Source organism: Zychaea mexicana, assembly GCF_025766255.1.
Source record: "Zychaea mexicana strain RSA 1403 chromosome Unknown BDB00scaffold_17, whole genome shotgun sequence".
Classification (NCBI taxonomy): domain Eukaryota; kingdom Fungi; phylum Mucoromycota; class Mucoromycetes; order Mucorales; family Lichtheimiaceae; genus Zychaea; species Zychaea mexicana.
The window spans coordinates 323,335-342,515 of NW_026516680.1; the positions used below are offsets into that span (position 1 = coordinate 323,335).

At 43.5% G+C, this 19,181-nt stretch overlaps 8 protein-coding genes across 8 annotated transcripts; 3 read left to right on the forward strand and 5 right to left on the reverse strand.

Moving 5' to 3' along the window:
* Positions 1 to 574: 574 nt before the first annotated feature.
* On the reverse strand, positions 575 to 2,378 carry BDB00DRAFT_811327 (radical SAM enzyme, Cfr family protein). Its single transcript, XM_053122611.1, has 4 exons — positions 1,369 to 2,378; positions 1,176 to 1,268; positions 971 to 1,092; positions 575 to 870 (listed from the first exon to the last, which is right to left on the reverse strand). The coding sequence occupies exons 1-4, from the start codon at positions 2,187 to 2,189 to the stop codon at positions 794 to 796; spliced, it is 1,113 nt and encodes a 370-aa protein (XP_052982257.1). The 5' UTR covers positions 2,190 to 2,378; the 3' UTR covers positions 575 to 793.
* Positions 2,379 to 2,734: 356 nt separating this feature from the next.
* BDB00DRAFT_759304 (uncharacterized protein) lies at positions 2,735 to 3,412 on the reverse strand (the record flags this gene model as incomplete). The annotated part of the gene is made up of 2 exons (XM_053119111.1): positions 2,735 to 3,045; positions 3,127 to 3,412. 2 exons carry the CDS (start codon positions 3,410 to 3,412, stop codon positions 2,735 to 2,737), a joined length of 597 nt encoding a protein of 198 aa, XP_052982258.1.
* Positions 3,413 to 5,307: 1,895 nt separating this feature from the next.
* BDB00DRAFT_180242 (uncharacterized protein) lies at positions 5,308 to 6,616 on the reverse strand. Its single transcript, XM_053116364.1, has 4 exons — positions 6,443 to 6,616; positions 6,211 to 6,341; positions 5,915 to 6,103; positions 5,308 to 5,714 (listed from the first exon to the last, which is right to left on the reverse strand). Exons 1-4 carry the CDS (start codon positions 6,523 to 6,525, stop codon positions 5,497 to 5,499), a joined length of 621 nt encoding a protein of 206 aa, XP_052982259.1. The 5' UTR covers positions 6,526 to 6,616; the 3' UTR covers positions 5,308 to 5,496.
* BDB00DRAFT_811334 (uncharacterized protein) lies at positions 6,594 to 7,705 on the forward strand. Its single transcript, XM_053122612.1, has one exon. The coding sequence runs from the start codon at positions 6,718 to 6,720 to the stop codon at positions 7,345 to 7,347; it is 630 nt and encodes a 209-aa protein (XP_052982260.1). The 5' UTR covers positions 6,594 to 6,717; the 3' UTR covers positions 7,348 to 7,705.
* A 597-nt stretch (positions 7,706 to 8,302) lies between these two features.
* Positions 8,303 to 8,693, reverse strand: BDB00DRAFT_180270 (uncharacterized protein). The gene has a single exon (XM_053116366.1). The coding sequence runs from the start codon at positions 8,606 to 8,608 to the stop codon at positions 8,369 to 8,371; it is 240 nt and encodes a 79-aa protein (XP_052982261.1). The 5' UTR covers positions 8,609 to 8,693; the 3' UTR covers positions 8,303 to 8,368.
* BDB00DRAFT_785939 (uncharacterized protein) lies at positions 8,664 to 10,328 on the reverse strand (the record flags this gene model as incomplete). The annotated part of the gene is made up of 5 exons (XM_053120569.1): positions 8,664 to 8,691; positions 8,784 to 8,808; positions 9,030 to 9,429; positions 9,477 to 9,778; positions 9,968 to 10,328. 5 exons carry the CDS (start codon positions 10,326 to 10,328, stop codon positions 8,664 to 8,666), a joined length of 1,116 nt encoding a protein of 371 aa, XP_052982262.1.
* Positions 10,329 to 11,981: 1,653 nt separating this feature from the next.
* Positions 11,982 to 12,510, forward strand: BDB00DRAFT_180293 (uncharacterized protein). The gene has a single exon (XM_053116367.1). The coding sequence runs from the start codon at positions 12,102 to 12,104 to the stop codon at positions 12,411 to 12,413; it is 312 nt and encodes a 103-aa protein (XP_052982263.1). The 5' UTR covers positions 11,982 to 12,101; the 3' UTR covers positions 12,414 to 12,510.
* A 1,091-nt stretch (positions 12,511 to 13,601) lies between these two features.
* BDB00DRAFT_811346 (uncharacterized protein) lies at positions 13,602 to 16,667 on the forward strand. The gene is made up of 4 exons (XM_053122613.1): positions 13,602 to 14,720; positions 14,815 to 14,985; positions 15,069 to 15,908; positions 16,032 to 16,667. The coding sequence occupies exons 1-4, from the start codon at positions 13,752 to 13,754 to the stop codon at positions 16,290 to 16,292; spliced, it is 2,241 nt and encodes a 746-aa protein (XP_052982264.1). The 5' UTR covers positions 13,602 to 13,751; the 3' UTR covers positions 16,293 to 16,667.
* Positions 16,668 to 19,181: the final 2,514 nt, after the last annotated feature.

Sequence of the window (19,181 nt, forward strand, 5' to 3'; positions counted from 1 at the left end):
ATTACTAACTAGAATGGATCGTCATGTATGTTGCCCGACGTCTGGTCATCCTTTGTTCCATTACTCAATCCTTGGTGAGTTATCTCTTGAATCTCTTTCACACTGTCCACCGGTATACATTGATTATTAGCCTACCAACTGATGTGTACTAATTTTATCTTTTCCTGTATGCTGGCCCTTCCTTGACCTCTCAATCTCCTTATTTCGCACACCCTTTTCTTTATCGTCATTTATTTTTGTGTACACTCCAAAATTTGTAATTTATATCTCTTCATTTTCCAATACACGCACAATCACCCCTCCTTGTTATATACTCTCATGCAAAAATCATATTTTGTTTCATGTCTTCAATATTAAGACTCAACAATAAAGTACCTAGAATCTACCAATAATGATCTACAAACGCCGACTACTAAGTAGTTGCAAGAAGTTTGGCCAAGTCTTGTTGATGCGGGAAGAAAGGTTGAAGGTATCATATGTATGCATCATAGCACTTGATGGTGTTTGAAAATAGGTTTCTTTCACGCTGTTCCTCCCTTGATGTTTTCCTTTTCTGGTATTATGCAGTAATAAATCATTATTTTCTGTTGGTACATGGCAAGATTAAAATTAAAGGAATATACAAAAGATTCTTCATGCAAAAACGGGTAATATAGCGTATAATATAAGTAAGAGAGATTTGAGTTTGGATCCCTGATTGCTACTATGATAGGCCGGGTCTGAGAAAAAGATAAAGACAGATGTGTGCATATAAGGATGATGATGTGATTACATGATGCATGCTCATTTTGCATTATAACGCAGCAGCAGCAGCAGTAGCCCTTTTCCGTTCCTCACTACTACGCAGTTGTCCACACGCAGCTAGAATATCTATTTTATGCAATTAATAAACAGCATACAGGATCAGCCACATCAAAGCACATCACCACCATCACCACAAAAAGGATATGCAAGTAATTTAATATTATACCTTGACCCCTGGGTCTTCGTACAGTGCAGTAAATTCCGCCATTCTGCACTGTTTCGGCAAATCTTTCTACTTGTTCTGGCTTGGACGTCTTGTAGATGCTGCCAGGCCATGGGTTGAAAGGTCTAGATGATGTAGACAATCAAGAAGGGCCATAAAGATGGGCGGTATCAATACAACATCTCGATCTTGCATGATAATAACTTACATGAGGTTGACGTGAGCGGGGAGTTGCTTCAACAGCTTCACAAGATCTCGGGCTTCACCCATAGAATCATTGACACCATCAAGCATCACGTATCTATTCTCATATTAATGCATTGAGTGTGAGGGTTCAGGAGGGTGGGGGATGACCATTCTCTGCAGGTTCAACAGAGGTGCTATGATGGAGAGAAACTCACTCAAAAGTAATACGCTGGCCGTTTGAATCTCGGGCATATTGCGTACATGCATCCATGAGCGTTTCCATTGGAAAGGTCTTGTTGAGAGGCACCAGTACATCCCGTAGAGAATTCCGAGTCGCATGCAACGATATCGCCAACGCTACGCCTAATTCAGAAATCTTAGGTATCAGCGGAACGACACCGGATGTGGAAACGGTGATTTTTTGCTTTGGCCATTGCAATCCTTGCCGATCGGTTAATACCTGGATGGCTTGAAAGACCTGTCGAGGATTATACAGCGGTTCGCCTTGACCCATAAACACCATATGCGAAAGCAACTTTTTTCTGGTGATACTATTTTGTCCCTGTTGTTCAAATTGACGCACGCCGTGAGCAGCAAGCATGACCTGCCCAACAATTTCACCCGCTGTCAAATTGCGCAGAAGCTTTTGTGTGCCGGTGTGACAAAAGCTGCACCGCAAAGAACAGCCGATTTGGGACGAAACACAGAGGGTGTGTCGTTTTGGTTCGGGAATAAGCACCGATTCCACAACAGCTCGAGGATCGTTGAATCCAACCAGCCATTTGCGTGTGCCGTCAACAGACGTTTGATCCGACTGGACATGGCCATAGTCGAGTGTGTAATGGGAGTGTAAATGATCTCGCAACGTGGTTGGCAGGTTGGTCATAGTGCGGAATGAAGTGCTGCCATGACGATACATGTGTTGCCAGATCTGCAGTGCTGTATAAGGTTTAACTGTTGGTGCGGCCTGGAGTTCATGTTTAACTTGTTCCAGAGTAAGGCCGATCAGGTTTTTCTTGGCGTGGCGAACGATCATTGTTATTGTCGGTTGTCGGTTTGAAAGCTGTCTTTTTGATAAGCAGCAAACAAGCAGAAAGCGACTCTTAAAAATGGGACCTTGATTTGGTTAAAAATAGCGCAGAAGCATTTTATTATTGGGGTTTTGTTTCTTTTTTTTTTGTTCTTTTTACACAAGAAGAAGGGATTTCAAAAGGCCTAAACAAAGAAAAGAAGCAAAAGAAAAAAAAAAGATCTCATAAAATATTTAAAAAAGAAGAGGGAAACCATCCGCTCCATGTGAACTTTTAATAGTCAATATTAAGGTTCATCCAATTGGTGGGTGGTAATAAACATTGTGTGTGTGTCAGGTAGAGTGTTTAAACATTGTAAATGAAAAAGAAGAAGTGCATTTTGAAAGAAGAAGATAAATGGGTTGCTGCCTTATGAAAAAAGAAGAAAGAAAATGAAGAATGCTGCTTATTACATATCATCACATCGTTAATATTAGGAAAATGATGTGTGAGTATTTAGAAGAAGAAGAAGACGATAAGAAGAGGAAGAGGAAAAAGCAATAAGAGTTGATCATATGTAATTTTGAACAAAGAATGGTTGTTGGCTTGGAGCAGTTGAAGGATTGGCGCCGCAACTTTGAGTGAGAGGGTGGATCGTGTGGGAGGAAGAAGAGTACTGTGAGGAAGGTGACGATGTTGTGGATGGAGATGGTGCTTGTGCTTGTTGTTGTTGTTGTTGTTGTTGCGAGGGTCGTTGTTGCGGCTTGGGGGTCTCCTTGCCGTTGCCGCTGCTCGTGCTATGGCGGTGGATGCGGATGTGTTGGTTGAGGTTATCGGATCGGGAGAATCGCTTGTTGCAGCTTTGGTAAGGGCATTCAAACGCTACATACATGACAACACCATCCAAGATTAGTTTCCTTTGTCATGCTATAGGCAACCTGTGAGAAAGTCCTGATAACTTACGTTTTTCAAGTGTGTGGATGGATCGGATGTGGCGCTTCAGATGCTCGGATCGCTTAAAGACTTTGCCACAGCCATCAGCCTTGCATGTAAACATACGAGCACCATTGTTGTTGGGCACATTCGACACACGTCGACCACGCGATCGGGGAGTCTTGACTGCTGACTTGTTGGCAGCCGCTGAACCTCGTCTGCTGCTGGCAGTAGTAGTAGTGGTAGTAGTAGTTGCAGTGTTCGTGGTAGTGGTCGAGCCATTGTTGTTGTTACCAACAGAAGGAGGCGTAGGCATCGAAGACATGTGAGGCATAGAGGACATGCCCGGGGCCGGAGGTGGAGGAAATGCATAAAATGGCGAAGCATGTCCATTCTCCTTGTTCAGTGCGGGACGGCTTGTGCACAACTGGTTAAACATAGGCTCATCGAATGGGTGATGGCTGAACGAATGGTGTCTTGGGATGGGACCACTGTCATAGAAACCGAAGGGTGAGGGCTGGGGTGCTGCTATCGAGTGTCTATGCTGATGATACATGGGCTGCAGGAACGCGGCAGACGAAGGCATCATGGCCATGCTGATACTGGGGTCCATCAACAAGGGCTCCGACGAGGCAATGGCAGCCGCACCGGTGGTGGCAGCAGTGACAGTGTGGTGAGGATGGTGAAGATGGCCATAATCGTTGCCGCCAGTGGACGAAGACGAAGACGACGTGGAGCCGCCGGCACTGTAGTCCTCAGTGCTGCTGGCATTCGAAGGAGATGACAATGGATGGTCCGACAGCAGATCGGTGTAGCTGAAGCGACGGTCAGACTCTCTTTTGACAAGCATGGGAGGGGATGACGAGAGGGAGTTCGGATTCACGAAGCGCAGGACGTTGTTCTGAGCGTCGGTTGTAAACGGCTGTAGGCAAGGAGACGACATGTATGAAGAATAAGGGATGGGTGAAAAACGAGAGAAAAAAGGTTCAGAGATAAGAGAGTGTGTTGTGTAAGAGACAAGCAAGCAAGCAAGCAGGTGGGTGGGGTGTTGTACTTTTTGTAAGTGGAAAAAGTAGCAAGGAAAGATGAGTAAAAGGGAAAGAGTAGATTTAAAAGGGAAAAATGACGAGAAAAAGACTGGAGTATTTAAGGGCATTGGAAAGGCGAGCTGTCAACAAGGAGCAGCGTCCAATTTAGAACAGACGGGCAGAATGGGTTAGCATAGCACAGCATAGCACAGCACAGCTTAGCACAGCACATCAGCATAAACAACAATTATGGGCAAGTTTCGTTTCGTCGGGAAAAAAGAAAAAAGGCAGTGGCAACACGAGGAGCGTTGGGAATTATGCTACGCATCGTCTGGCAACGCTTGAAAAGGCAGCTGTCCATGGCCTCTCGCAATCAACGCGCAGTCTCCCTAATGTCAATAATATTAGCTCTTTTTCGATATGATACTGCGTGGTCTTTGCTGCTGCTGCTGCTGCTGCAACTATCATGGGCTATAGCCCATATCCTACCACTTGCAATAGAGAAACAGGCAGAAGGCTCGTGTACCATATGTATAAATAGAGATAATCCCAGTTTTCGCTGTCGATCTTGACCATCCCATTGCGCTTTTTGCTTCCGGGAATAGGAGTAAACCGTAATATCATCATATCCAAAACGAAAGGGATGAAAAATAAATCATATTTATTTATTATTATTATTATTATTATTAGAGCTTCTCTCTCTCTCTAATCTGTCTCTATCAAATAAGATCGCTTACTAGATCTATCACAATCTTAATATTATTAATAGTGTGTGTGTATGTGTGTGTGTGTGCTATTCATCCACTATGAGTCGTGTGAATCCTTGTCTTTGTCGATCCCCAAAGCAAGAACCTGCAGCTGCTGCAATAGCATTATATGAGATGCTTCTTTCAGGAATCAACCTTGACACGTCAGAAGTAACGTTACACGTGCTGCTGCATTTTCTTTTCTTTTCTTTTCTTTTCATATACTGCGTACATACCCTACGGACACCCACCCAATCCATCATCTTCCGTCCATCCACAATTGGTCCAAATCCATCCCAATAACTCAATGCTGTGCAACAGAACAGCACTCCGCTTCAAGCCCGCAACGTAACCAATTACCAAGAATAGCCATTTTACAGACCACAGACCGTATAGTTAGAAACAAACAATGAAGAACAAAACCGCACAGAAAAAGGGGGTCTTTTCCGTTCATATAAGCTCAGCTCTCTCTAACTCTCTCTAACTCTAACTCTTTGTACACGCACCACACAGATGATAGCTATTACTGCTGCTAGCTGCCAATCAATCCAACTAACAAACCAACTGAATGTTGCCGTGCTTGTGATACACAAAAACAGGGTCCTCCCTTTATGCCTTTCCACTCTTTATTCTTCCATCTTATCCAAATGGTGTCGTGGTATCGGTGGTACAGGCGGTTGTTGCTTGTTGTTCTTCTTGCTGGTACTGTTAGGATCATTGTTGTCTTTACCGGCGTCGTTCTCTCCCTCCTCCACGCCGTCCTCGTCCACTGGATGACGAAGTACATTGCCCATATTGTAATGTTGCGCCCGTTTTTTTGCGAATTCCTCGTGATGTTTCTTCGCTACAGGTTATTTGTTGCGGGGAGATAGAGAGGGGTTAGACACAATGTGGAAAGAAGCCAAGGGGTGAACCATGTAGAGGATGTTTTTTTGGGGGGGAGGGTAGGCGGTGGATAGAGTGACGGATGGGGATTAGAAGGGGTTCATCAAAAAAAAAGTAAAAAAAGCATCAAAGAGTCTTTACTATTACGGGGATACCAACGCGTGGAACGCTCTGTTTTCCTACCTTGTTCATCTTCTTCTGGCTGCTCGTCCGAATCCCAGTCGTCATCGCTGAGATACACTCGCTTTCCCTTTTTGTTGCTTCCAGACGAACTCGATCGATCCGACTCGTTCCCTGCATCGAGCGAGAAGTCTTCAGGCTCCTCGTGAGCAGCCTTATATGGCACATCTTTGGTTTCCATCATACACACATAGAGTGTGAGTCACTTTGGGGTCTACGCATCCTTGGTATTTTGAGATAGTACAGCTTTGGCAGAAACAAGGCAGCGTGCTTACCTCCCATGTTGAGCACCTGGTCCGTCTCTGGATCATAGCGGATATACGGCGTTTTGGGTTCGTCAATCTTCATGGTAGAGTCCTTTTGCTCTTCATTCATCTCGAGATTGGCCTCGTCCCACTTGAGCCCTCTTAATAGTGTATGACATAGAGTTAGGGGGTTTGTTGTTGTCGTTGTTTTTATGATAATAACAGACAGTAGTCTGTTACAGAATATATAAAACCGAATTACCGTGCTGCTTCAGTGCCATCACCGGCAGATGTACTTTTTCTTTTAAGAATACCCTTGATGGGCTTGGCTGACTGCTCACTCATTGGTATTTTTTATGCAAAAAGTCAAAGAAAAATAGTGGTTCGCGAACAAACTTCTTCTTTGCGGAGTCTTTTTCAAACTAAAAAAGTGCGTGGTGTGTGTTTTTTTGGGAGCTTTGTCCAATAACGCTCCTTACGCCGGTCACACAGCACATCACGAACATACGCAACAGATAACAAAAACACGCACGTTATATGCCTACGTTGTCCCTTGGATATTTAGCAACACCCGTCTCTCTAGAAGCGTATGTACATGCTAGTCCTTATGAGATACCACCCTCGACGGTACTGTCTATAGTTGGCTTTGGCCCTACTTCATCGTCATCACTGCCCGTCAACATGCTACCAGCCATTGCGAGATTCATTCTTGTTGTCGAACCAACCGCAACCGTGGCCGAGAAAGAGACCTTTGCACTACTACATGAGTCTCTCAATACCAGTAGCTATGCTATCATCCCCTTGCCATCCCGACACGTGGGAATACTATTACCACCACCACGACACGAACAACAACAGCACCAGCATGGATACGAGCAGCAGCAGCCGCAGTATCAATTCATACTGCAGATATCGCAGATTCCCTGTTCTTCACAAGCAGCAGCAACAGTGGCAAATGGCCAAATGCCCACATTCGACTTGGAATACCTCAAACAGCTTCCACTCCAGGTCATGGAATTATGCCAAAACCGCCAAGAGGAACAGCTTCGCATGGTTGCACGCGGAATCTACAAGACAGCGGCGGTGTATGGATATTGGGATCTCTGGTTGGTGCTTGAAGGAATATGCACGCGTTTCCAGATCAATCCACAGCAGTTGATCCAATGAGTGGAAACCGTTGCAGCAGTAGCACTAGTGGTACAAGCAATTCCCCACTAACCGTCCAACCATCCAACTCGCGAGATAACAAACATGCCCCACCCATTCATTAACCTGTTTGGGCAGTCGTTACCCCATCATTGACAACTCCCCCTCCCTTCGTACACCCCTCCACCCCACCTCCTCCCCCCCCCGACCCCAAGTTCTCGCGCGAAGGCTTTAATTTTCGCAGATGATAGCGTACATTTTGTTGCTGGGTTTACAACAAAGAAAATAATTAAAACTTGCGTCATTGCTGATGAACTACTTTCCGGGACTATTAGCGTAATTGTCACTTACTACACATTCACTCACTCACTCACTCACTCTCTATTTGTGGATTTGCTTCTCCTCAGGAGGGGGGGGGTCCCTCAATCCAATAAATTTGTATTCGTCATGCGTGTAGAGCATGTCAAAAAGAACTCAATCTGGTTATTGGATAGGTCGTTCTGTTACCATAACGCTCTTCATGCTGCCTGTACACCCACACACACATGACCTTTTTGCCTGAATTTAAATCGACGGCGATCATTCTTTTTCTGTGCAGTATGATGTACTGTGTACTACTACTACTACATGCACGTATGCTCATCCAACAACTTACTAACTTTTAAGCTTCCATCGTGCGGACATGGTTTATTCTTAGAAACTACACTCTGATATGTATGAAACCCCACCCGCAACCTTGCTTTTAACAGATCCATCTCCATCTTCATCATCATCCCAAAAACACCGCCCGTGCATTGAAACATACTCTATTCAGAAGCTAAAAAAAGACATCATTGTGTACTAGACTTTATTTACGGAATTGTGCCCCAACATCGTCAAACATTTCCCGTTGACGTACTCCAAGTATAGAGCGACAGCTATGAGTGCAATCGTTTAATTTTTCTAGAGCACGAGAAATATTTTGTTCGGCATTGCTTTGTCTTGCCCAATCGTCACTGTCATCATAAACTTTGTATGCCTGTTGTTGTCGTTGTTGTTGCTGTCAAAGTCGACTTGAATGTTGGGAATAGCGGAAGATTATGGGTAGTGTTGATGTGAGTTTAGTAGGCGAGTCAAAAGGGTACATTGCCATAAGAGTATATATGCGAAAGTATTGATCATCATCAATCTGTACAAGGCGTCTAGCCATAAGCGCTTCTATGAATATGATTTTGCTGCTATTGATGTCACGGTGCATTACCGCACCGCAACCGTGACACCGGTATACTTCGGCACCACCCATGACCCGAGCGCTGCCACAGCTTAAGCAGGTTACTGTTGTGTGCCTCTCGTCTTGCTCAATAATCGTTGCACCGTGCACAGCAGCTGCATAACAATTGATAAAAAATAATCAGTCATGTGTAAGTTCACAATCAACCTCGTCCATAATTGTGTTCTTTTCATGTGTGTCAACTAACCTCTCTCTTTCAGCTTCGCACGAAACTGGTAGTGTGACCATGTGAGCATTGCTCGGACTGATTTCTTTGTAATGCGCCGTGCTCTTTCTCCTACTTGGTGGTGTACCATGTTTGACACATGGAAGGGGGGAATTATCACAACATCAAAATTGGTGAGCAACCAATTAATCGCTTGGTTGTGATACTCGTCTCGCAAGTTGCGTACGCGTTGAAACAACCGATGTACTGCCCGGTTAACAGCGTGACCATGCTTGTGGGATGCTTTGCTTCTTTCATTATACGCACGATCACGCTTCGAAATGAGGCCATCAAGCTCCGCAGCCAATCGGTAGAATCGCTTCACTGCGTTTGGTGCAAGCAATCCTGCCCCCAACGTCGGGCTATACCAGGCGTGTGGTGTTCGGACGCCTGGGTCTAAGGCAACGGCGTGCGTCACTGGCTGCTGTGGCTCGGGATCGACTTGGACACTCCACAAGATCTTCCACTTATCCAGGCGGTGATGGTACATCACCCGGATGACCTTGCCATTGCTCCCTATATTCAAACGAGCATCGCCTCGAAGCTTCACGGTGCGGAAATACTTTAGGTAATTCTTCACATCCAGTTCGAAGAGATGGACTCGTCGCTGTCGTTGAGTGATTAGAAACTAGTATTTAATATGTGTATACAGCCATTTATTCTTATCAATTTTACCTTCATTTTCTTGTATTTGATTCCATTGAAATTCCCAAAGTTTCGGTTCACCGTCTTGAGGGCATCAGTACAAGCTCTGTTGGTGCTACCCATGATCGGGTGGGTAACATCCTCTTTGCGATTTATATAGACTTGCAAAACAATCTTGGCAATACGATATAGGAGCATATACTGCGACCACCCCGGCAGCTTACAAGCCTCCAGCTGATCAGTTCTTGTGAAGTTGTTTTGGATCAGCACTTGAACAATACGTCGTTCGTCAGTGTCATTGTAGCTGTCCACGTCAACCAAACCGGGTGTGACTAGAGAATGGTTGGTTAGCACCCATCAATTTATAGACACATGTGTGGTGCCATCCATTCATAAATAAGACAGCGAATATGTTACCTAAGAAAGTTACTAGAGGAGCTCTCTTATGATAAGCAATCACCGTGTTGTATACGATCATGCTATATGTACATGATGCTTCGTTGCTTCTGCCACAGCTTTACAGGGATAAGCACCAAGCACGTGCGTTTTCCAATGGCCGTTTATTCTTTCATCTTCATCAAATTCGTCCACGTCAAAATCGCTCTGATGAAACCCGAACAGCCCTCCATCTTCATTGTCAGAATCGTCGTCATCGGGTCCAACTGGCACAATCGGCTCTTCGCCTTCCGGTACGATATCGAAATGAGGCTCTGCTGAGCCTTCTGGCGGTACGGTGAGGTGCATATCGAACCAAGTGTCCCAATGTTCTTCGAACATGTCGACGTTATTGAGAGTGAGTGACCATGAATCCGCAGCAAGCTGCTGGGTTCGGAAATCCCAGAATGATCGTGGTTGGTGTTGCTGTTCAGTTTGGTGATCCATGTTTGTAAAAAGATAAACAGATGAAAGAAGGGTGAATAATGACAGATGAAAAAACTGGATGTGTAGTCTATTTATATGAAGCGTCAACTGAGTGACACTTGATACCAGTTGCCCCTTCATGTGTAATCATTTTTCCTTTTGAACTGACACAATAGCATGCTTCGAACCTTGTTGGACGATGATGTGGAATCAATGTCAAACATACAGCAGTACACTTTGTACTGTGCTAAGAGATATCATCTGAAACAAAAAGATATGTCGCGGTATCCTCCGTCAGAAATGAAACGAGTCTATTACACTTTCGATAATGAAGAAGCATTACTGCTACAGTAGCATAATGGGAATTCGCATATGGTCATATACTCGCTGTATACAATACATATTGGGGAGCTTGAAGCAGCAGCTCCTTCTCGGGTTGTCGATAATCCTTCCGATGCTTCGGAATACTTCAGCTAGCAGTACGTACTACGTAAGGTCAATAACACTACCTGTGTTGCTCTTTTATCAAATGCATTAGTCCCGCGATACGTATCAAAATGAAACAACACCATGCCAGTATGGAGTGACTAATATGGCAGGCGCATAGTCGATCGATGGGCATCTCCTCATGTATCATAGATAAATGACACCGGAGCAGACTGCATGAGAAACAATACGCTCTGAGGAATGACGAATTGTTCTAACCTGATCATGGCACTTCTTTGCTTCTACTCTACTTTGTAAACACGACAAGACCTTTATTAGAGCAAACAGAAGGCAAAAGGAAACTACAGGACCGTGGCTAAAAAATGAGACCCATATTGCCACACCTTAGATAGTAAAACTTCATGGTCAAAAAAAGGGCAAAGAAATTCACGACTCGATCCGCATCTTGCTCGTGATGATTGCCCCTTTTTTTTGGGTCATTCAACGTGGACGTACTTTTCGTTTTCTCTTCCATTGTCTTTCGTTATTAATGCCCACTCAACAGGCGTTCCGGTGCGATTCATCCATGAATCATGGCCATGCTTTTCTCCTGCTGCGACTGCGCCAAGGCTCTCTAATTATTATGGTAAACATAGGCAATTGATATATGTACGAGTTCCTTACTTCTTGGAAGTGATGGGCAATGCTGGATGTTATCAACTTACACCTTTCTTTTTCTTTCGGCTTATACGTCATGTTGAAGCTTATGGCTGCAAGGACAAGGCTTACAAGGCTAGCAAAGAACCATATGTGGACAAAATTCTGTTGCCATTCGTCTCCAAAGGCTGCTACTGTGTTGTATCTGATACTAGTCTATCTACAAGAGCCTCTTCTCTGACATGGTGGACAGTAGCTTTATGCCTTACATCTGGTCAACGGTAAGTTTGCATACTTAAAAAAAAGAAATTTGAAAAACTGGGGACGATTTGGAGTTAATCGCTACTGGGAGCATAAGGTATTAAATCATCCTAATTGCTCTATCCTTTATAAAAGCAACATACTTAAGGACGGATGCAAGGACAGAGAAAAGAATCGCTGCTTTAGTACCGTAAGTATAACACATCATTTCATCAGTTACTTTGTGTGTGCGTTGCCTTAATGTACGTTGTTTGTCTAACTAGACTGCTAACTGCTTTAATTCCTTTCCAACTCTGTTGCCCAGAGGGTCGGGCCTTTTTGGTTCGCTCCTTTGCTTTTGTCAGGCCACTACTGGGAGCACAAAGCCCGAGCAAAGGGCACTTATGTTGCTTGCTTTCCAATGATGTTATTATACGTCACGTTCGATGAAGCTTCGGCTGAGTTCGTGCAATGAGTATGGGATTGACGCTGTTTTTGGCAGAGTCTTTCTCATATGTTGTGGGGCGCACCGTCGGCATGCCGGCGCAAGCTTCTTTTCGGAGAGGGCGAGCCCCGTTGCTTAAAAACGTGTCCTTCATTTTTTATGAAATACTCGACATGCGTATGTCGGACAGTCTCTGTTCACGATGTTTGGTTTCCTTTACGAGTAATCCAATTTTTATTGCGTGGGGTAAATTGGAAGGTCGGAGGCTACAATCGTCTTTTCTCATTTGTCCACTTGTCAATCGTCGTTCCCTCTCTCTTATCGCATTGATGGCATAATTTATGCTGTGCGGTCTATCGTCGTCCTCACTTCGTGTTCCCAGTAACCCCCAATCCCACACTTTTATTCACCCACACGCCTAAATGATTAGAGCTCTGTATTATGCGATAATATATGTATGTTGCTTCGAGTAGTACAACTCCACGGAAACATATCTCATTGGTCCCTTCTTCATATGACTACTACAATGTTTGATGAACGTCATTTTTCTGTAAAAAAAAAGTAGGTTGTCGTCGTAGCACATAATTACGTATGCCCTGATAACTGTTGTTCGTCGGAGCTCTTCTCGGTTCATAGCAACGACGATGGATAAGAGACACGCAAGCACACGATGTTTGGGGTTATAGAGTGCGTCGCACTGTAGCACGCTCGGCTTTAAGATTTGCAATTGGCAATTGTCGATACTTCTCATGTGTACTAGGTCTAGAACAAGCTTGGTAAGTAACGGTAAAAGAAAGGTCTTCCTTTTTAGTCAATGTAGTTGCTGCTGTTGACGCCGTGAAACAATCGTTTCATACCCGCTGATTTGCATTATGTGCAAGCAGTGCTGCAGAATTCAAGCATCGTTACACCTTCCTCCTTTTGTCACCATTTTAGACGTATCGATTCATTGCAGTGCCGATAACTGCGATGGTCCTTTGGTCTCAGTCGTTATTGTCAGTGGAAGCTTATTGCCGCTAACAGACAACTTATTTATATGCTTCAATAAGCCGTAATAACAGTTTAAAAACATAGTGATTCATCAGCAATTATTAAAGGGAGAGGATTACCCTTGGGGCACGGTGCATACTGTCTGTCCCAAAAAAAAAAGAATAGCAATTATCAATTTAAGCTGACCGGCAGAAAGAGAGTGACTGAAGATGTATGCTACCACATGGATGAACCTTTTCGGTCAGGTAGCAGTATAGAGCGTTTCTTCACTGCACTAATCTCCCTGGCCGAAATCAGGCTATATTTGATGATGGGGTAAAACCTTTGTTGTAAATAGGTGGGACACGGAAACAGCATATATTCTACAAGAGCAAAATGAAATAAGAAGAACTGATGAGCTGATATCTTATATGATCAATAGTTCTTCCTATCGCCATATAGGAAAAACAAAAAGTGCATGATTATAAATTATTTTGGGCTAGCAAAGAAAATTCCAGTATTAATAGAGACAAAACAAGTGCCTCTTTGTCTTAAACCACATACACAGCTGCCATGATGTCCATTAGACAAGTAGGCAGTCTTTTGTAAATTTGATACTGCGCAGCAAAGGTTGTGAATTTACATGCACAAGTTTCCAAGCCAGATACCAATATCGGTTTCTTTTTTCTTGGTTCCCTAAAAGAGTCATGCCTTCGTTCTTCAAGCATGACCGATCCAACGACTTATTCCCACCAACGTCGCAACGTCGAGGCGGCAAAGTTTTTCCTGTAGCTCGTGTGACGCGCAAAGACATTGAATCGAGACTACAAAAACAGATCGAAAGTCGACTGAAAGTCAAAAAGATCTATGCGGACCATCTCGAGCAACAACAACAACAACGATTACGGCTGCGACTAAAGCCAGTACCTTCGTTTCAACTCTTCCCTGATGAATCCAGTGTAACAGCCGCACCAGACAACAATGGCGTTAACGTTGCAGAACGTGGATTGCTGTCTCTTCGTCGCGTACCAAACTTTTCCCTCTTTGGAGATTCCGTTGCAACGACGACGCGATCCGAGCAACACGTTTCGACCTTGCGCATCGACCAATATGCTCAACAGCGACGCGACTGCGTCAACGAACATCGTATCGCAGGTGTTCTTGGTGTTGGCCGTGAAGGTACAGCAGTGGATCCATTTTCGACAGAGAGTATTGCACGAGTCCTCTTGGGCGATGACACTACTTCTTCGTCTTTAACAGCACCGATCGGCAGCACCAGCACCAGCAGTGCTGATGGTACACCGACAATATCTCAAGAAACACAAGCTGTTCCAGTATCACCACAAGAACAACAAGAACAACAACAGCATCAACCGACTGAACCACAAACGTCAGCAACCCATGCGTCGGTGATCTTGAGCTCAGTGCCTGAACGATGCATACCTGTGTTTGCGACAACCATGCAGAAACAAGGTTGCGACAAAATCACCCAAACAGCCAAGACGCGTGATACATCGTTCCTCAAGATCCGGTTCGAGGAGATGATTGGCGTGTTAAATCATCCATTGGTGGCAATGATGGATGTGTATGAGCAAACGTTGAATGATAAGTGGAGCGGATCCGGCAAGACACTCTTTATCAAGCAACTTGTCGAGAATCTACAAGCCGAGCAAATGGTATGTGTAAAAGATTGAAAGATTTGATCTTAAAAGCTATATTTGCTATGTGATACCTTTTGTTACAAGGTTACCAACCTACATTTACCACTAGTCATTGAAAATTGCTATAGCAACGTATGATATTGATACGGAAAGCTTCCTATACGACTGTATCAAAAACGATCTTAAACTTCCGTGTCTACGTATAGGATCGATACTGGATGATGTCTGGCAAAGCGAATATGGTGTGGTATTCCAAACGCAAAAGTCGCGGGACACAATGGTAAGCAAAAGAGAGAAAAGGGCAAGACGGTTTTCCTGGATATTTAGCAAACCAACTGAGTGAACACTTTTTTGGGTTTGCAGCGTCAGAATAGTGAACCCAATGCCGATTTTGTGATCGCATTTGACGTACGACTACGGCCCGATAACGGTGTATTTGCAAAAATTATCAATAAGCGAGGGACCGAACCTGTACCAGTAGTTTGGTTATATACTGTGGGTAGTGTTGAACAGCGGGCCATATCGTATTTCGACAGACATACATCCGACGACAACGAAAGCAACAGCAGCCAATGGTGGTACGATAGACCAGAATACCGAGATATCGTTCTCGCTGAAAACACATGGCCGCCAGAAGAAGCAGAGGAAGAAACGGCTTTGCACTTTGCGATCAAAACGTTAACGACCTGGGCTCAACACCAATTTGCAAGACCGTACCTACTTTCCGTACCGACAGCAACGGTAGAAACAACTTCTCTCCCTTTACCTCAGCAACGGCAACGTCGTTCTCCATCATCTGCAGCAGCTGAAGTTCCTGTCACGACTGCGTCTACCATACCCTCATCCTCCTCCATCACAGCCGCAGCTGTTGAATCCCAAGCTATTGTACCACAACCTACTACACTACCAGTAGCAACTGAACAATTTCTCACATCATCACCATCACCATCACCATCATCAGTTACACCAGCAATAACATTCACACCACCCGCTGCCTCTGAGCCAGCCAATACAGCAGTTCAGCGGGTTCCCGAGATCACTGAATTGTCAACGACACAAACGAGTAGTACAGCTTTTGATATGGAAATAGCTACACAATCTGATGTGGATGTTACCGATGTATTATCCGATATGGAGGTTGATTCTGAACGGCATGCTGAGCATAACGAATTACCAGATTGTATCAAAGCTCAAATCAAACAGGTAAGTAAAAAAAGTGGCGGGGAGTTAACGTAATTGAAAAAGAGCATCTTCAAGTATATATTTGGAATGGCTGGATAGATGAATGTTTAGACTAAAACATTATTTTGCGGAATGTTTTTGGAGATTCTTCAATACCCCACACTACAAGCATCGTTCGATCGTCCATTTCCTGGCTCACGCCATGGTAGTCCAAGCATCCTTCATAGATCAAGAAGCAGACACAGTCGTGGACGAGAGTCTAATGCTGAAGTTGAGGAAGATGATGACGCATCATCATTTTACTCTGCAAGTGAATCTGTCCAAGATTTCAAACCTATGTTTGCTGCTAACTTGGCTGCTGGCGGTGCCAGTGATCTGGAAAATGGCATAGCAACAGGTAAGTGAATAATAGAAAATTAGGGTTTCAGATATGGGGCGCTTGACAAAAGGGGCTCATGATTTTCTTTAGGCAACTCTATCTCGTTAAAACTAGGTCCTATCAAATCAGCTTTTGAAAAGGAGTATCAAACAGTGATCTCTCGTGTGCTGTCGCAGTATGATCAAGAGATGAAGGCGTTACTGGGAAAATACGAGAAACGAGCGTACGACAAGTTGCAGAATGGACCGTGATTTGTATTGTAAATCTATTAGTGTTTTTAGAACATATATTTGTACATAATAATAGCTGTTATTCGTTGCGAGTTAATGAAAAACGACGAAAATCAACAACGAAACGAAAAGTATCGATAATCGAATAAAGATCTTTTAGTTCTCTCATGTATTACTATCATCTATGATAGCCAAACCATAGCCGAAGGTGTTGTTCCATGCTATTTTTATATGATATAGGGAGAAAAGAAAAGAAGAAGCTTGCAGATCATAGAAATGCCTAAAATGATGCTAATGCTGATACTGTTTTTGTTGAGCAAACTTTTAGTGTTGCGGTTGGTAGCGGTATTATACTGTAGTATACAGTACTGTGCTTGCATTTCTATACATCATTAGCCTTGCGCTACCCTTTATGTAACACATAAGATCACGTCCTCAAATTTAATTAAATGAAATTAATCTTGACCCCCTTCAGGTGCAGCCCTTCCTCCTAGAGTAGCTATTATAGGGTTGATCATAAACAAAGTTATATCTTGCATTTTGGTTTCAAGTAACACAAAACTGCACCTCTCACAGAGTTTATACATGCAAACAGAATACCGAAATAAGGGAGTATTATGTACTGTATTAGACTCTCATAATATTCTTAGCAATCGGAAACTGTGGCGCTTACCCATCTGTTATGATCGCCCGGATACGAAATAATGCTAGGATGGAAAGGCCAGGAAGATTATTGTCGCCTGTTGACACTTCTTGATGTATCTTTACATTGTCAAATTGGTCGAGGAAGATAATGACAATGTTTCCTGTCAGACCTTTTTGGTAAAAGATACACTACAGGTCACTAGAAGTTGCACTATGTACCATAATAACTTCAAAAAGTCACTCAATGAACATTCGGCAAGTTAATGGACGGAATGGAGTTGACAAAATCAAATTCAAGGGTAGTTTTTCCAATGGTCTGCAAGACGAAACCCAAGCCCTCGAGTAACCATTATGTCATTTATCTAGTTGTTTGCTGATAATATTCAAAATCTCAGATTACCATTTGGTCGTTTTGAGACCTTACGGAGTCTTGGAAGGCCGTTTCAGGTGTCCGAAAGGCAACAAACGGCAAATTTGTATCTTTCTGATGATGCAGACAAACGAGCAAGCGACCCTAATTATAGCTTTTGAAAGCTGCATCCTCCTTTTAGAAACGAACACCAGCGTGAATCGTGAAAAAAGGTCTGAACTTTTTGTCAACAACAGCAACAGAAACAACACTACCAAAGAAACAGAAAGGATATTAGGGCCTTTTATTTTACACACCATCACACAAGCAGCAATAAATTTTGGATGTCTCAAAGACACACATGCTCCTCCGTAACATATAACATGATGTATCAAGTAATATACGCATATTCCATCGTGCAATATCAACGATACGGAACATTATTAATTCATCATGTAGAATATGATTGAGGTGGAAAAAGAAATATTAATTGTGCGTGTGAGCAGTAGGTGAATTCTGCACTGTAGTGGTGATATAGAGATAGAAGAATCATTTGCTTTCGATACTTCTTTAATACTGCCTCCTGGTGTGCCGCTGCTAGTATCATAGAAGCGGTAGCCGCTGAGATTGTCAGTACTGACATAGGTATATATGGGTGAGGCTCCTCTGAGCTTAGGACAAACGCAGCAGAGAGTCGTTGAGGTGCCAACATAGCATTATAATATGCTGGCTGTGGTGGCTCTTGCGACTGCTCATGTGCTGGTACGGGAATGGGCATACATTTGGATCACTGGAGGCGATGAGCTACCATCAGCTGCGACAGATCCACCGTATACATCAATGGAGATGTACAGGTATAAGTTCCTTTTGTTACTGTTCTTGCTCAGCCAACTGACGATGGTTTCGAGACGCATATACAAGAAGATGCTGATAAGCTGAATGAAAATCAGCTTAGCTCCTCTTATCACAATTTTATTTTGCCCCCGCCCTTATAATTGTACTACAGTACTTACGATTGCCAATCCCACTAAAGAACCGACCATTCTCCCAATATACAGGGCCCACACCTGCGATTCATAATCTTCTTCATCATCATCTGCAGGCGATAACGGTGTATTTATAGGCTCATAGAAGGCTCGTGTGGCGGAATATGTTTAAGAAGGATAAGCATATGTTGTTGTTGTCCTGGTTATTGTAGTAAACCATAATATTATCAGTGTACAACTGGTATTACGGTGTTAAGACAAGACTGTACAAAAAGAGCATCTATCATAATTTTAAGGATGATTTCATCAAAAGAAGAATTTACGGTCGACCCCCTTAAATTTCACACCACCAAACTTTCAGCCATCGCTATTTTTTAAAGTTTTTGGAGCTATCAAACAAACAAGAATTGCAGGGAGCACTAGTACAAGTTCTTCTCGCTAACTTTCACCCCTCACTATTTTCAAACAGAAGTTGGGATCACGCTATGAAATTAACGCGGGTCTACTATAAGTTATCGCAACAGCAGTTATAGCAGAGTAGAGCAAAAATAGCTTGATGCTAATCGATACTGTAACAAGGATAGTGATTTAAACAGTGGACATGCTTATTTTGGGATGTACAGTGGTTCCCCGTTTGATTTCCACCTCAAAGGGGTCTTTAAAGTGTTGAAACTACTGAAGGTTGACACAAAACGAGCGTGATTT

Bases quoted from the DNA above. Each gene is read 5' to 3' on its own strand.
- BDB00DRAFT_811327 (XM_053122611.1), bottom strand. From the start codon at position 2,189: ATGATCGTTCGCCACGCCAAGAAAAACCTGATCGGCCTTACTCTGGAA. The intron at 1,093-1,175 runs GTAAGTTATTAT...TACATCATCTAG, and splicing joins CCCGCTCACGTCAACCTCAT to ACCTTTCAACCCATGGCCTG. The intron at 871-970 runs GTATAATATTAA...TGCATAAAATAG, and splicing joins ACGAAGACCCAGGGGTCAAG to ATATTCTAGCTGCGTGTGGA.
- BDB00DRAFT_180242 (XM_053116364.1), bottom strand. From the start codon at position 6,525: ATGAGTGAGCAGTCAGCCAAGCCCATCAAGGGTATTCTTAAAAGAAAA. The intron at 6,104-6,210 runs GTAAGCACGCTG...TGGAAACCAAAG, and splicing joins CCAGGTGCTCAACATGGGAG to ATGTGCCATATAAGGCTGCT. The intron at 5,715-5,914 runs GTTGGTATCCCC...AATAACCTGTAG, and splicing joins GAAAACAGAGCGTTCCACGC to CGAAGAAACATCACGAGGAA.
- BDB00DRAFT_811334 (XM_053122612.1), top strand. From the start codon at position 6,718: ATGCCTACGTTGTCCCTTGGATATTTAGCAACACCCGTCTCTCTAGAA.
- BDB00DRAFT_180270 (XM_053116366.1), bottom strand. From the start codon at position 8,608: ATGGGTGGTGCCGAAGTATACCGGTGTCACGGTTGCGGTGCGGTAATG.
- BDB00DRAFT_180293 (XM_053116367.1), top strand. From the start codon at position 12,102: ATGAGTATGGGATTGACGCTGTTTTTGGCAGAGTCTTTCTCATATGTT.
- BDB00DRAFT_811346 (XM_053122613.1), top strand. From the start codon at position 13,752: ATGCCTTCGTTCTTCAAGCATGACCGATCCAACGACTTATTCCCACCA. The intron at 14,721-14,814 runs GTATGTGTAAAA...ATTTACCACTAG, and splicing joins ATCTACAAGCCGAGCAAATG to TCATTGAAAATTGCTATAGC. The intron at 14,986-15,068 runs GTAAGCAAAAGA...TTGGGTTTGCAG, and splicing joins AAAAGTCGCGGGACACAATG to CGTCAGAATAGTGAACCCAA.